The sequence below is a fragment of the Erinaceus europaeus genome, chromosome 3 (assembly GCF_950295315.1).
Source record: "Erinaceus europaeus chromosome 3, mEriEur2.1, whole genome shotgun sequence".
Lineage (NCBI taxonomy): Eukaryota > Metazoa > Chordata > Mammalia > Eulipotyphla > Erinaceidae > Erinaceus > Erinaceus europaeus.
In genome coordinates, this window is record NC_080164.1 from 119,554,082 (window position 1) to 119,569,080 (window position 14,999).

At 36.8% G+C, this 14,999-nt stretch overlaps 1 protein-coding gene across 1 annotated transcript in view; it reads right to left on the reverse strand.

Annotated features, from left to right (window-relative positions):
- Positions 1-14,999, reverse strand: part of LOC103119995 (transmembrane protease serine 11G-like) — a 35,272-nt gene that overhangs the window by 2,228 nt on the left and 18,045 nt on the right. Inside the window, exons 5-9 of the mRNA XM_060188608.1 lie at positions 14,535-14,695; positions 9,252-9,290; positions 7,547-7,718; positions 6,070-6,329; positions 1,989-2,131 (exon numbers count right to left, since the gene is read on the reverse strand). Coding sequence (XP_060044591.1) covers positions 1,989-2,131; positions 6,070-6,329; positions 7,547-7,718; positions 9,252-9,290; positions 14,535-14,695 — 775 coding nt within the window. The remainder of the gene's footprint in view (positions 1-1,988; positions 2,132-6,069; positions 6,330-7,546; positions 7,719-9,251; positions 9,291-14,534; positions 14,696-14,999) is intronic.

Genomic DNA, 14,999 nt, shown 5'->3' on the forward strand with positions numbered 1-14,999 from the left:
AGATAAGTCAGAAAGAGAAGGATGAATATGGATGATCTCACTCACAAGCAGAAGCTGACAAACAAGATCAGAAGAGAAAACACAATTAGAACCTGAATTGGAGTTGGCATATTGCACCAAAATAGAAGACTCTGGGGTGGGGGGGAGAGTACAGGTCCTGGAAAAGAATGACAGAGGACCTAGTGGAGGTTGTACTGTATGTAGGAAACTGGGAAATGTTATGTATGTACAAACTATTGTATTTACTGCCAACTGTAAAACAGTAATCCCCCAATAAAGGAATTTAAAAAATTGTGAACCTATGTCCAGCATCTAATTCTTACATTAAAAAAATGATGTTAAGGCTTAACTAAATATTGCCTCCTTCATGAATCCTCACCTACCTATCATGTAGAAATAATCTCTTGATTTCAGTTTCACTTGAACTTTGTTCTACCCACTTCAGTTGATAGAAAGGTGTCTGGCATTATACTGCAGTGCAACATGGTTTGGGAGGAGGATGATATGCAAAAGCATATGAAAGAAATTTATATTCCACTTTTTCCATGAATGAGTTTTCTTTAAAACTGATGTAAAATCCCTAGTCATGATTAATGGTTTTGGGGTGTGTGAATCATGAAGCCTTCCCATTATCTTTAACTTAGGACTTAGACTAGGAATTCTTAATATTGTATGTTAGCAATGAATCTGTTCATTCAAAAGTCATGCTATGTAGAAGTGCACTGTAGATATATATACATATGTGTAATATGAGGAGTGATAGAGTTGGAGCAGACATGGAGTCTCAGAGTTCTTTACCTTCCATACTCAGTAGACAGAATATGTAGACTTGGACTTACAAATAGCTATTAGCCTTACCCTCCCATGCTTTCATACCCCAATTTAAATCTAAATGTGCTATATGATGATGGAAACAAGGAAGACTGGATTTAAAGAAAGAGAATTTATTTGAACACAACTACCTATCTGTGTTTGTGGCTTTAAGTCAATTTCTATATTTTTCCTTTTGTTACCCTTTTTATTGTTGTTGTAGTTATTAATGTTGTTATTGATGTCATCGTTGTTAGATAAGACAGAGAGAAATGGAGAGAGGAGGAAAAGACAGAGGGGGGAGATAAAGATAGACACCTGCAGACCTGCTTCACCGCCTGAAGGGACTCCCCTGCAGGTGGGGAGCCAGGGGCTCGAACTGGGATCCTTAGGACTGTCCTTACACTTTGTGCCACATGCACTTAACCCACTGCGCTACCGCCCGACTCCTGATTTAAGTCTATTTAAAAAACATATGTAGACTATTTAAGTATAAACTAGAAAAACACAAAAATGCCCTGGAAATTCAACAAAATACGATTTACGATTTCTTCAGAAACTCACTAAGCCATAGCCACCAAGTTGTGGATGCTACTACGATTTCATCCTGAACTCCCTGGACAGAGGACATGATCAGTATGTCCCAGAACTTCACCTCTCCAGAGCCCTACCCCACTAGGGAAAGATAGAAATAGGCTGGGAGTGTGGATCCTGCCAATGTCCATCTACATAAGTATATGGACATTAATAAGCTCCTTATCAAAGACTATTTCCTTTCTTAAATATTTATTTATATATCCCGTTTTGTTGCCCTTATTTTATTGTTGTAGTTATTATTGTTGTAGTTATTGTTGTTGTCGTTGTTAGATAGGACAGAGAGAAATGGAGAAAGGAGGAGAAGATAGAGATGGGGAGAGAAAGATACCTGCAGACCTGCTTCACCACTTGTGAAGCGACTCCCCTACAGGTGGGGAGCCAGGGCTCTAACGGATTCCCATTCTTGAGCTTTGCACCACGTGCGCTTAACCCGCTGCGCTACCGCCCGACTCCCTCAAAGACTATTTCTTACAGCTCTTACTTTCTACTCTCCACAAGCTTTGTGAAGTGACACTAGTTTATGGTCAGTAAGGTAATGTCTATTCAACATGTATGGTTTTATGATATGAGTCTCTTCTTACCTCACAGGCGTCTAGTTTTCCCGTCAAGAATCCAGCACATAGCATTCCTGATGACACAGCACCACCATATGCATTAACTTTATTACATATGTCATTACTTATGACCTTTATTTCAACTTCTCTCAGATTATTGGGGAAGGGACCTAAAGAAGGAAAATAAAAAAATGAAGTGGTCTACATTGTTGTGTAAGATAGCATGTTCTGTCTTGCAAAGGGAAGTTCAGTGGTAATACATGTCTTAAAGTTGTAGGAATCTGTACTTGATGACAGGTATAAAAGTTGTATTTCTTGGGTGCCTTCCAGGTTCTATGAGTCATGTTTGCACATTTCCTCACTTGTTGTTATTGACAGTACTGCCACTCTTCATCCTCTCAATTATCAATGAACTTGTTAGAAACAGAGCATCTGTCCTTACATTAAAGATTCTTAGTCTCTACGAATAAGAGGCTGTTAAGGCAGAATGAGGAGAATACAATGACTATTGAATCCTCACAATAATCATTAAAGATAGATCCAAATATTCTTTTGTTTCAGCTGAGGAACCCAAAACCCCTGGTTATGCTTCTTGCCATCATCATATAGGTAAATGTGGTATGGGAGGCGGTGCAGTGGATAAAGTGCTGGGCTTAGAGTTTGATCCCAAGTATCATGTATACCACAGTCACGCCCTGATTCTCTTTCTCTCCCACTCTCCCTCAATAAATAAAACAATTCTCTAAAAATTATCATTAAAATTACACACATGGGTGGATGGAAGATAATTACACCCAAACTATGCCTCACTATCAAGTTAACCTGTAATATTTACCCTCCTTTATCTGAAAAAACAAACAAACAAACAAACAAAAAACGGTACATCACTTCACAAAGTGAAAAATTCTGTTAAGAATGGAAATGGAGAATAAGGTAAATAGTTCTGTTAATAATGGAGAATTATTTGGTATGAATTGAGAGAAGCATGCAGGAAAGTGAGGCCCACCCTAGAGGTTCCAGGACTGGGGGAAATATAGGCTCTATAGAGGACGTGGGAGGTTTCCACTGTCTTAGAGTTTAAGAAGGCAATAGATAGTTATTGCTACAATTACATTATTTGGCAATTGGGTTAATTTTGAACTATCCCTTTGTTAGGATTTGCTGTATCATACATCACCATAATTTATGTCCTTTGACATTATTTGTATATATAACTGTACCACCGGTTGTTTCTGTTCTCCCTTCTAAGCTTTTAAGAAAGTCAACATATCAAAGACTCAGCCTATGTATTAAGAAGATTCAGTCTGTGCTTTAAAAAGTTTGAGACAGGGAGTCAGGCTGTAGTGCAGCGGGTTAAGCACACATGGTGCAAAGCGCAAGGACTGGCATAAGGATCCGGGTTCAGGCCTCTGGCTCCCTCCTCCTGTCTGTTTTCCCCTCCTCTCTCCATTTTGATGTCCTACCCAACAACGATGACATCAATAACAAACAACAACAATAAAACAACAAGAGCAACAAAAGGAAATAAATATTTTTTAAAAGTTTGAGACATTCAATTTTCCCTCTCATATTAATTAGTGATTTATATGACTACAAATTAATAGGAGTGTACATAAACACCATTCCCACCACCAATAGACACTCCCCTCCCCAGTGAAGCCAGACATCCACCCTCACCCTCAACCTAGGGTTTTTACTTAGAGGAGACCAGTATAGAGCAAAGCTGGAATACTAAGAATTAACTTTCTCCTCCTCCTCCTCCTCCTCCTCCTCCTCCTCCTCCTCCTCCTCCTCCTCCTCCTTCTCCTCCTCCTCCTCCTCCCCCTTCTTTTAATCAGAGCACTTCTCGGCTCTAGCTTATAATTGTTTTGGCAATTCTAGGTCTTTTCTGGTTCCAGATAAACATTTGTTCTATTCTCCTAAAAATGTGTTTTGGGGTCTTGATGAGGATAGCATTAAATCTGTACATGGCTCTGGGTAGTATATTCATTTTGATGATGTTAATTCTTCCAACCCATGAACATGGAATATCTTGCCACTTCTTGTGTCTTCTTCAATTTCCTTGAGTAGTGACTCATAATTTTCAGCATACAAGTCTTTTACTTCTTTTCTTAGGTTTATTCCTAGATATTTTATTGTTTTTTGCTGCTATAGTAAAAGGAATTGATTTCTGGGCTTCATCTTCTTCTAACAGTGTTTGCATAGAGGAATGCCACTGACTTTTGAATGTTAATTTTGTGGTCTGACACCTTACTGTATTGCCATCATTTTATCATGTCAATCATAGGGAGAGTTTAACTTCTCTTCTAATCAGTATCCCTTTAATTCCTGGCTGCTGCCTGATTGCTATGGCAAGAACTTCCAACTCTATGTTGAATAATAATGGTGATAGTGGGCAACCCTGTCTAGTACCTGACCTGAGGGGAAGTGATTCCAGTTTTTCACCATTGAGTATGATGTTGGCTGTAGGTTTGCTATATATAGACACCACTGTCTTGAGGAATTTTCCATCTATTCCCATTTTTTGTATTGTTTTTGATCATAAGGGGGCATTGGATTTTGTCAATGGCTTTCTCTGCATCTATTGATATGACCATGTGGTTTTTGGTCTTCCTTTTATTGATGTGGTGGATCTCATTGATTGATTTACATATATTAAACCAACCTTGCATTCCTGGGATAAAGCCCACTTGGTCATGATGAACAATCTTTTGAATAGACTGCAGTATCTGGTTGGCTAGAATTTTGTTCAATGTTTCAGCATCTATGTTCATCAGAGATATTGGTCTGTAGTTTTCTTTTTTAGTTGTGTCCCTGTCTGCTTTTGGTATCAAAGTGATGTTGGCTTCATAGAAGCTGGAAGGGAGTATTCCGGTGTCTTCAATCTTCTGGAAGAGTTTTAAAAGTAGAGGTATTAACTCATCCTTGAAGGTTTTATAGAATTCATTTATAAAACCATCAGGACTTTTATTCTTGGGAAGGTTTTTGATAACTGTTTCAATTTCATTGGTTGTGATGGGCCTGTTCATGTTATCTAGTTCCTCTTTACTTAATTTTGGAAGTTTGTAGGTATCTAGGAAATCGTCCATTTCTTCCAGGTTCTCTAGGTTGATGGCATATAGTTGTTCATTGAAGTCTCCCATGATATGCTGAATTTCTGCGGTGTCTGTTGTGACATCTTCTCTTTCATTTATGATCCAATTTATTTGGGTCTTCTGCCTTTTTTGCTTTGTTACTGTGGCTAAAGGCTTGTTGATTTTGTTCACTCTTTTGAAGAACCAACATTTACTTTTTTTGATCTTTTGTATGGTTTTCTTATTTTCTTCCACATTTTGGGACTATTACGAATCTTTTGTTGATTGTTAAGTGTTAATTCCACTATGGTCTGAGAAGATGCTTGGGATGATTCATATTTTTCCTTATTAAGTACAAAAACCAATTTTGACTCTTTTTTTGTGACCTACTAATATTTAAGTAAATATGATTTTTCTTTTTGGGGGAAGTTTAAGGGTTTACAGTGCAGGTAGTGGCACAAGACTGTATCTAGGTTTGTATATTAGGAAGAAAGAAAACTGATAATGTTAAATTATGTGTTTACATAATTTATAACTTGTTTACATAATTTACAACTTGTTTAGGTTACTTCTAAATTTTTAAGGCTGTTAGACAAAACTCTGATGAAGCTACTACCTATATCCTCTTTGTAGAAGTATGTAAAATATGTTTTTTTCCTCTCCAGAACTCAGCTCTGGCTTATGTTGGTGCTGGGGGGATAGAAATTAAATTTGGGATTTCATAGCCTTAGGCATGAAAGGCTTTTTGCATAATCACTATGCTATCTCCCCTGCCCACAGCTTTTTAATTTAAGGGTACATTCAGTCAATGAAATAGCAGATGTCATAAACAAGATCATAAAAAAGAAAAAGAATCTGAAAATGTTTGAGTAAGAAAGCAAATGCCAGGGATGAGACAGAGCACACAGGTATAATACACTCCTTACCATGTAGGAGAACTGGGAGCTGAGCCCTAGCATCAGATGGGAGCACAAGGCTGGGGAGACTTGCTTATTTTGGGGGAGTGGAAGAGATATTTTATCTGAAAGACTCACCATTTGCTTTTAATGCTCCCCATCCAGTGACAAACACATGACTGTTAGGCAAGGCTTCAAAAGATGCATCTGGGAGACAGACTCTGCTCACATCTTTGGAAAACACAACCGGGGTGGACAGTCTCACTACAGCAATGTCATCATCGTGCTTGTGGGCCGAATAACCTTCGTGGGTGATAATTGACTGCACCGGTCGTCTCATCAGTGCAGGGCTTAGAGTAATTCCAAAACTAGCCGTCCATAGTTTGGGGTTTTTATAACTGGAAGAGATTTAAAAGATTAAAAGTCGGCTCATTTCTGATCTAAAGTTGTCCAGTACTTAGAATGGACATAGAGCCTAGAATGGGAAAGGGACATGATCATTGATTGTGATCCTCTCACAGTTTTATTTGAGGACTGATTTGTATCCATTTAGCAGATAACAATCCCTCTTACCCTTTATAACTTTATTTTCTATAAGGTGAAGCTTGTATATATGTATTTTTTGGATAACATAATATATCATTGCCATTTTTGATTGTGAAGGTAATACATATTAGTTGAAGCCGTAAATAAAAAGTATACATATGTACCCACACATACTCATTGTTATGTACACATATGCACTCATATCCATAGCTAAAGGCATTGATGGATATGGAGAGGAGAAAGATATAAAATTGAAGCCACACTTTACATATTGTTTTCTTGTCCTTTTTAAATTATATTTAATTTTTATATTTAATTTAATTTTAATTATATTTAACTTAATTATATTTAATTTTTAAAATATTTTTTCACTTATTTTATTTTTAATGAGAGAGTGAGAGCAAGCAAGAGAGAGATACAGAAAGAAAGGCACAGAGAGAAAGACCAAAGCACTTCTCAGCTCTGGCTTATGGTGGTGCTGAGGATTGAACCTGGAACATTGTGCAACCTTGGACCCTCAGGCATGAATCTTTTGCAGAACCATTATGCTGTCTCCCCAGCCCTCTCATCCTTTCTTTTCAGTTAACATGTTATTCAGAAGGTTTTCCCATTTTATATGAAACTCTTAAGAGATACTGTATATTTTTTATTATATCAAATAGAACTAGATCTTCAAAAACATATGAATAATAAAAGCATACTACCAAATATATTCATGTGAATTAGCTGATGTAAATTTTCAGGGTCAGATTTTATTGTCCTAGTTAAGAAAAATTCCACAAAGTATCTCAGGAAGATTGGTGAATGTTTAGCTTTTCATTGTGTTGGCTTCTTTAGTCTTAGTTAAAATTGAGAGAACTGGAAAATATTTTCATTTGGAGTTAAGATATTTTATTTATTTATTGTTCTAATTCTCAGAAATCATTATTTCTTCTATGCCTGATGGGCAATCATGAGTATCTTTGGGGTTCCTAAGATGGTCAATGAAAAAAGGTTAAGAAATATAGTAAGTAAAGGTGATAAAAAGAGATAAAACAGGTAACTCTGTTGGTGTAGACTGAGGACTTACGTGTCAAAGCAATGAGCGGCAGTCAGGAGCCATTCCTCACTGATCAAAGATGCTCCACAGAAATGGGTGCCATCTATTTGGAGGCTGGCTTGCCATGGCCAAGCACTTTTCCTTGAAATTCTACCATCTGCAATTCTATCCAAAGATGGAGGCTCCCTTCCTAAGCCACAACCTGTTAGAAGAAATAAACGTCTTACTTTCAAAATTAAAAATGTGTTTTGGGATATTCAACATGTAGTTAATTATATATATTTATTTATATACATAATTAATATATAGTTACATACACATCTATATACATAGTTAATTACATATAATTATAGTTTTTCCTTGCTTTAAAAATTAATTGAAATTATGTAAGATAATTAATTTCTACATTTTAAAGAATTAACTAAAAATGATAAACCACTTAACCCTTTTTTTTTCTTTTTTTCTTTTATTTATTTTTTATTCTTGAGAGAGATGCAGAGAGAGAGAGAGAGAGAGAGAGACTAGAGCACTGCTCAGCTCTGACTTATGGTGGTGTGGGGGATTGAACCTAGGACTTTGGAGCCTCAGGCATGAGAGTCTGTTTGCTTAACCATTATGCTATCTCCCTTGCCTTACTTAACCCTTTCTTGATGGGTTTAAAACATTTTAACTTTATATATGTGGGATTTTACAATATTTTACTGGAATATATTCTTTTTTTAAAGCATGTCACTATTTTTTTTAATATTTATTTATTTTCCCTTTTATTGCTATTGTTTTTTTATTGTTGTTGTAGTTACTGCTGTTGTTGTTGATGTCGTCGTTAGATAGGGCAGAGAGAAATGGAGAGAGGAAGGGGAAGACAGAGAGGGGGAGAGAAAGATAGACACCTGCAGACCTGCTTCACCGCCTGTGAAGCGACCCCCCTGCAGGTGGGGAGACAGGGGCTCGAACCGGGATCCTTATGCTGGTCCTTGTGCTTTGCGCCACCTGCGCTTAACCCGCTGTGCTACCGCCCGACTCCCTGGAATATATTCTTATGAGAAGGTTTTTCTCAGTGATATCTGATAATTAAAAATATGGAATTTTACACTAATCACAGAGAAAACATTTGTGTAGTAAAACTGTCAAAGTTCTTGTATTAAACCTAATGGATATCATTTAATTCTAAGCAAATTTTTCTTTTTTTAATAATATAAGTCAAATAAGAAAAGAGAGATTAAAGATTTGCTAACATAATGAAATTCTGAAGAACAAGTACGTCCATACAAATATTCCCAGTTACTATCAGTATTTTCTTCCCTTGAAAAAAGTTAAATCGGGGCTGGGTGGTGGCACACCTGGTTGAGTACACATGTTACAATGTATAAGGGCCCAGGTTTGAGCCCACAGTCCCCACCTGCAAAGGGAAAACTTTGTGAGTGGTGAAGCAGGACTACAGGTATCTTTGTATCTCTCCTCTCTACCTCTCCCCTCCCCTCAATTTCTGGCTGTCTCTATTCTATAAATAAAGATAATTTTTAAAAAATTTAATGGAGAACTAAGAGTATTTAAAAAAAAAAAAAAAGAAAGAAAGAAAAGGGAAAAAAAAGAAAAGAGATAAATCATGTCATGTATCCATTGGAGAAAGCATATGTGTTGAGAAAGTACCAACAGTAAGCATAGGCATAGAAGAACTCCAGAGTTTAAGTTTTGTTACTTGATTTTTATATCTTGAGGGTATTCTTGAACTTACGGCTATTCAGAATGTGCTCTGCTTGTAATTCTTTCATATCTGAAAAAAAAAAAAAGATAAATGCTTAGCAGTGAATGAGTATTGTTTAAAATACTCTGTTTACATGACATGAATCATTCTGGTTGGGAGAAACTCAGTCAGCAAATTCTTACTCAAAGGAGATAGGATAAAATCTTACAAGAGTCTTAGATGTAGGTTGAACTCTTCTGACTGTAGGTGGAGTCTAGAAAAATTCTGATTCATAAGTATACAATAATTAGCATAAATAAGGATATGATTTGCCATGAAAAAGGGCCACACTTAGTTAGTTATGCCAGACCCACTTATTAAAATATAAGTTTAGTGTGGACCAGGTATTGGTGTAAGGTGCCCAAGGACCTGGGTCCAGTCCCCTGCTCCCTACCTGTAGGGAGAAAGCTTCATGAGTAATGAAGCAGTGCTGTGGAGTGTTGTTAGTATTTGCCTTACCAAGTATTTGCCTTATCTCTCTTTCCCTCCTTATCTCCCTATTCACTCTCAATCTCTTTCTGTCTCTAATCTATAAATAATAATAATAGTAATAATAATAATGACAATATTAATAATAATAATAATAATGACAAATCTTTAAAAATATAAGTTCAACAGATGATGATGTAGGATTACAGTTCATTCTTATTATCATGTGTCTGGATACCATTTCCACCTATCCTTGTTGGCATAGTAGTGTTATGGTGACACCAGACAATTTCAAGGCATCTAGATTTCTAATATCTCTGTAGACACAACCTATGGAACGAAAGTTCACCCATAAAAAAATCCTCAAAACTATTAGTCATTTTTTAATATAGTAAACGGGAAGAAAGAATTACTAGTGAGTGATCTTAAAAGTTATATAAATTATGGTCTAGGAGGTGGCACAATGGATAAAGCATTGGATTCTCAAGCATGAGGTCCTGAGTTCAATCCCCAGCAGCACTTGTACCAGAGTGGTATCTGGTTCTATCTCTCTCTCTCTCTCCTCCTATCTTTCTCATTAATAAATAAATAAATAAATACATTTTTATATTTATTTTATTTATTTTCCCCTTTGTTGCCCTTGTTGTTTAACATTGTTGTGGTTATTGATGTTGTTGTTGGATAGGACAAAGAGAAATGGAGAGAGGAGAAGAAGACAGAGAGGGGGAGAGAAAGACAGACACCTCAGACCTGCTTCACTGCTTGTGAAGCGACTCCCCTGAGGTGGGGAGCCGGGGGCTCGAACCAGAATCCTTAAGCCAGTCCTTGTGCTTTACACCATGTGTGCTTAACCGCTGCACCACCGCCCGACTCCCAATAAATACATTTTTAAAGAAGTTATATGAATTATTTCTTGTGCCAGCCAGTATAATGAATAATTAATATCCATGTTTTGGTAAGGCAAATACTAACAAACATGTCATACCAGCATTCACAGAAGGCATGGAATTTTGGTGAGCCTGCAAATTAATGAATCTGTAATTAAGGTTACACTCTAAACAGAAACACTGAATTTATAATTAAGTGCAATGCTTAGAGAGTTTATGAAAATTATATTTTGCCAGTGATAACAATCCTCTAAAGACTTTTCTGGCCTCTAAAAGTACAAACTTCCATCTTAATGGTTCCTAATAATATCTCTGGTGTAGTGGTGAATTGTTCTTGCTCTTAGTCACTTCTCAATGATAATGATCACCTTGGTCTTCCTGATTCTTTATGACAAGGTGTTTCTGCTTACAGTCTTTGTTCTATTTGCTATTTCTGCCAGGAACAATCTCCCCTAGATGCTTTTGTGGTTGTTTCCTCATTGTGAGTCACATCTCAACTTAAAAATCCTCTCCTCAGAGAGAACTTTTGTAGCAAACAAATCTGAAGTAGTCTCTCACTGTCTAGTCTCTGTTAAGAATCCCGTGTTATTTGATGTTACATTGCTCACTTGGGTTTGCCAGGATATTATCTTTTTTATTTCATTAAAAATTTTATTTATTTACTATTGCAAGACAGAAGAGGATAGAGAAAGAACCAGAGCATTGTTCTAGCACATGGTTTTCTGGGGATCAAACTCAAGACTTCATGCTTCCATGTAGGAAGCTCACAGGGGCTGCTTCCCCCCCACCCCCACCCACCTCTTTGGGGTCTAGAGTGACTCCTCCATGGAGTCACTCTAGACAGAGACAGTATCAGATTCAGCTTCAGCATCCTACTCACTAGGTATCTTGGTTAAAATCCTAGTTCTGTGAAGAAAATGTAATTCCTGTGGCCACTGGAATGCAGTAGATAAAGTGTTCAACTCTAAAGCATGGGGTTCTACTTTTAATCCCAGCATCACGTGTGCTAGAATGATGCTCTGGTGTTCTTCCTTCCACTCTACCTCTTATAAATGAATGAACGAATGAAAATGAAAGAAATAATGAATGAATTAAATTACTTCTGACACAAATATGTAGTCAATACAACTTGTTGAATAAAACAAACTTGCTGAATTAATAGTAACTAATTTACTGAATCCTATGTGTCAGGGCCTGTGACATTTTACATTACATTACTCTTCGCCCACCCTGTCCAACGCTTGACGTCTCGTCACCCAATCTGGTCCCCTACGCCTACACTGAACTTCTCTGTTCCAGACTCTTGGAAACAGAGTTGGCAGTCAGCTGAGGTAAAGGACAAACACCTCATCACAGACCCCTGTAAGCGTCAACCCGGCTTTGACCTAGCACATTATGATTGGGCCCTCCTCAATCGCTATCGAACAGGCCATGGCCGGTGTACTGCTATGTTCCATCGCTGGGGAGCCAGAGACGACCCGAACTGCCCCTGCGGCTACAGACAGACTATGACCCACATAGTCAATGACTGCCACCTCTCCAGATTCAAAGGAGGTCTCGAAACTTTCCTAAAAATATTTAAATTAACATTGCACTGTGCCATATGTTTCATGTGTGCATCATTCTAAATTAATGTAGGTATATTTGAAAACTATTCATGAATATCTATAATGATGTTAAATTTCACATGTGAATACTGTCCAGTTGAATCATTTCATATGCAGGATAACTAGTTGAATGACTTCAAATTCAGGACAATATTGTGTATACTAATTTCTATCTAATCTTCTATAAATACAGCTAAACACTCTGAAATCCATCATCTTACCCATCCTATCCATCATCTAATAGTAAAAGAACTCTGAAAGCTGGAATAATTAAGGAAAAATAGCTACAGACTTCAGAATTTGAGGAATGGTCTTGTGGTGAATTTCTTGAGTTTTCTCTTTATTTCATGTATATCCCTTACTAAGAGCCAACAAAGTCCTAAAATATGAAATCATTAATAAGCATAGACAGAAAATCACGAGTAGAGTCTGTTTGTTCCATTCAATCCTGGGAAAGTGGAAGCACAAGAGACTGCTTAATAGGTAGGTGGCTCAAACCCTCTTCTTACCCCAGATATGGTAATCCATTTTGGCAGCAGCAGTGATAGCAGTGACCCTACAATCCCCTTGACCATCATAAATTCACTTCTTAACTAGGGTTAAGAAACATCCCCAGTGATAACATCAATCTGTGTCCAAGTGACATAATAGTACCAGATTATCTGCACCCCTCCACAAAGGGTGTTCCAGAAATATCCAGAAATATAAGCAGCCCAGGAAGTTTATTGGAAACACGTATTAATCTCATTTCACAGTTTCAAATTCATAGAAGCCGAAGAACAGTCTTTTTTATGTGTTTATTTATTTATTCTCTTCTGTTGCCCTTGTTGTTTTATTGTTGTAGTTAGTATTGTTGTTATTATTGTCGTTGTTGTTGGATAGGACAGAGAGAAGTGGAGAGAGGAGGGGAAGACAGAGAAAGGGAGAGAAAGGTAGACACCTGCAGACCTGCTTCACTGCCTGTGAAGCAATGCCCAGGCAGGTGGGGAGCTGGAGGCTCCAACTGGGATTCTTCCGCTGGTTCTTGCTCTTTGCGCCACATGCACTTAACTCTCTGTGCTACCGCCCAACTCCCTGAAGAGTCTTAGAATTATACTGAACTTTGTTTCTTTAAACAAAGCACTACTCACCTCTGGCTTTTTGGTAGTGTTGGGGATAGAACCTGAGACCTTCAAACTGCAGGCAGGGGAGTCTTTAGTATAACCACTGTGTTATCTTCCTGATCAGAACTTTGTTTGATCTTATACTCAAAATATTTATCAACCAACCCTTTATAACTGTGTGACAAATGGCATACCTGAAGCTAATGTTATAGTCTGGCATCTTCCTTCCCCTTCTGTCTCCTCTATGTCCTAGGTCAATTCTTTCATGACACTGAAGAAAGGTAGTTTGGTAGAATAATTTAAAATACCAAATCTCCTTCCACTGGAATATAAATCATCCATGTGTTTCACATATTGTGGTCCCTCTGTCCACACTCTAACCTTCTAGGTTCAGAAAGGACAGAGTATTGCAACAGTGAGTCAGACATTATGGATCACTGTTCCTGTAGCAGAGAGTCACATGCATGCTTTCTTAATTAAAAAATTCCAAATGAACTGAAACTGAGATCTGTGTATTTCTATGCACAATTTGTAATAGCCCAAACTTGGAAGCAACCTAGGTGTCCAACAACAGATGAGTGACTAAGAAAGTTGATATATATATATATATATATATATATATATATATATATATATGTATGTTACATATTACATTACTCTGCTATTAAAAATGATGAAGTCACCTTCTTCACTTAGTCTTGGATGAAATTCAAAAGAATAATGTTAAGTGAAATAAGCCAGAAAGAGAAAAATGAATATGGGATGACCTCACTCCTGAAAAGAAGTTGGGAAATAGGAACAGAAGAAAAACCCAAAGCAGAACTTGGACTGGATTTGATGTTTTGCACCAAAGTAAAGGACGTGGGAGTGGGGGCTTTCCAGGTCTTGGGGGTCAGAGTGTTATACAGAAAATTGAGAAATTTTACCCATATATCAACAACTGTATTTACTGTAAACCATTAATCTCCCTATAGAAAGGTAAATTAAAAAAAATCCACAAGTTATAATTAAACAAAGGAATAAGTATAATTTGGATTATCACACAATTACTTTTCACATAATTGTCCCATGGCTATTTTCCCCAAAATCGAAAGAAGATAATTTTTGATATGGGTTGTGTGGAGATGTAATATTATCAAATAAATGAGATATTAAAATGAAAAGTGTTTTCATTTTATAGTGAAGTAATGATTTCTCTGTAAATGAAGAGATGGTTAAAATGATATAAAAGGGAAAAATATTTCTTGCCTTTAAGATAAGGCATTGAAGCATCTATCTTCAAGAAGCTTTCATTTGATTTCAGTCTCTGTTGCAAAATGTTATCAGCTTGCCTTTTCATTGTATTTGCATTGCTAGTGACAAACTGAAATTTAAGCAACACATCTGTTTTCAAACCATCATTACTTGACCTAAAAAATACAGCAGAATAAAAAAGTTAGGTCACAGTCATACTAATCATTGTCTTGTATCTTATTACTTAAATACTAAGTATATTTAATATCAGCTATCTCTTCAGAGAAATACTAAACAGATACTTTATACATTTTACTGTCATGATATTTCCCCTTTATGTAGTGTATCACAGTTAATACCTAAATTACTTCTTGATCATAAAGGAAGACTATTTGTTAGTTCTAGAATTTATTTTTTTCTGGAGCAAGTAAAAAAAAAAAAAGAAAGAAAAAAGCACCTGCTAATTCTACCAGATTTGTA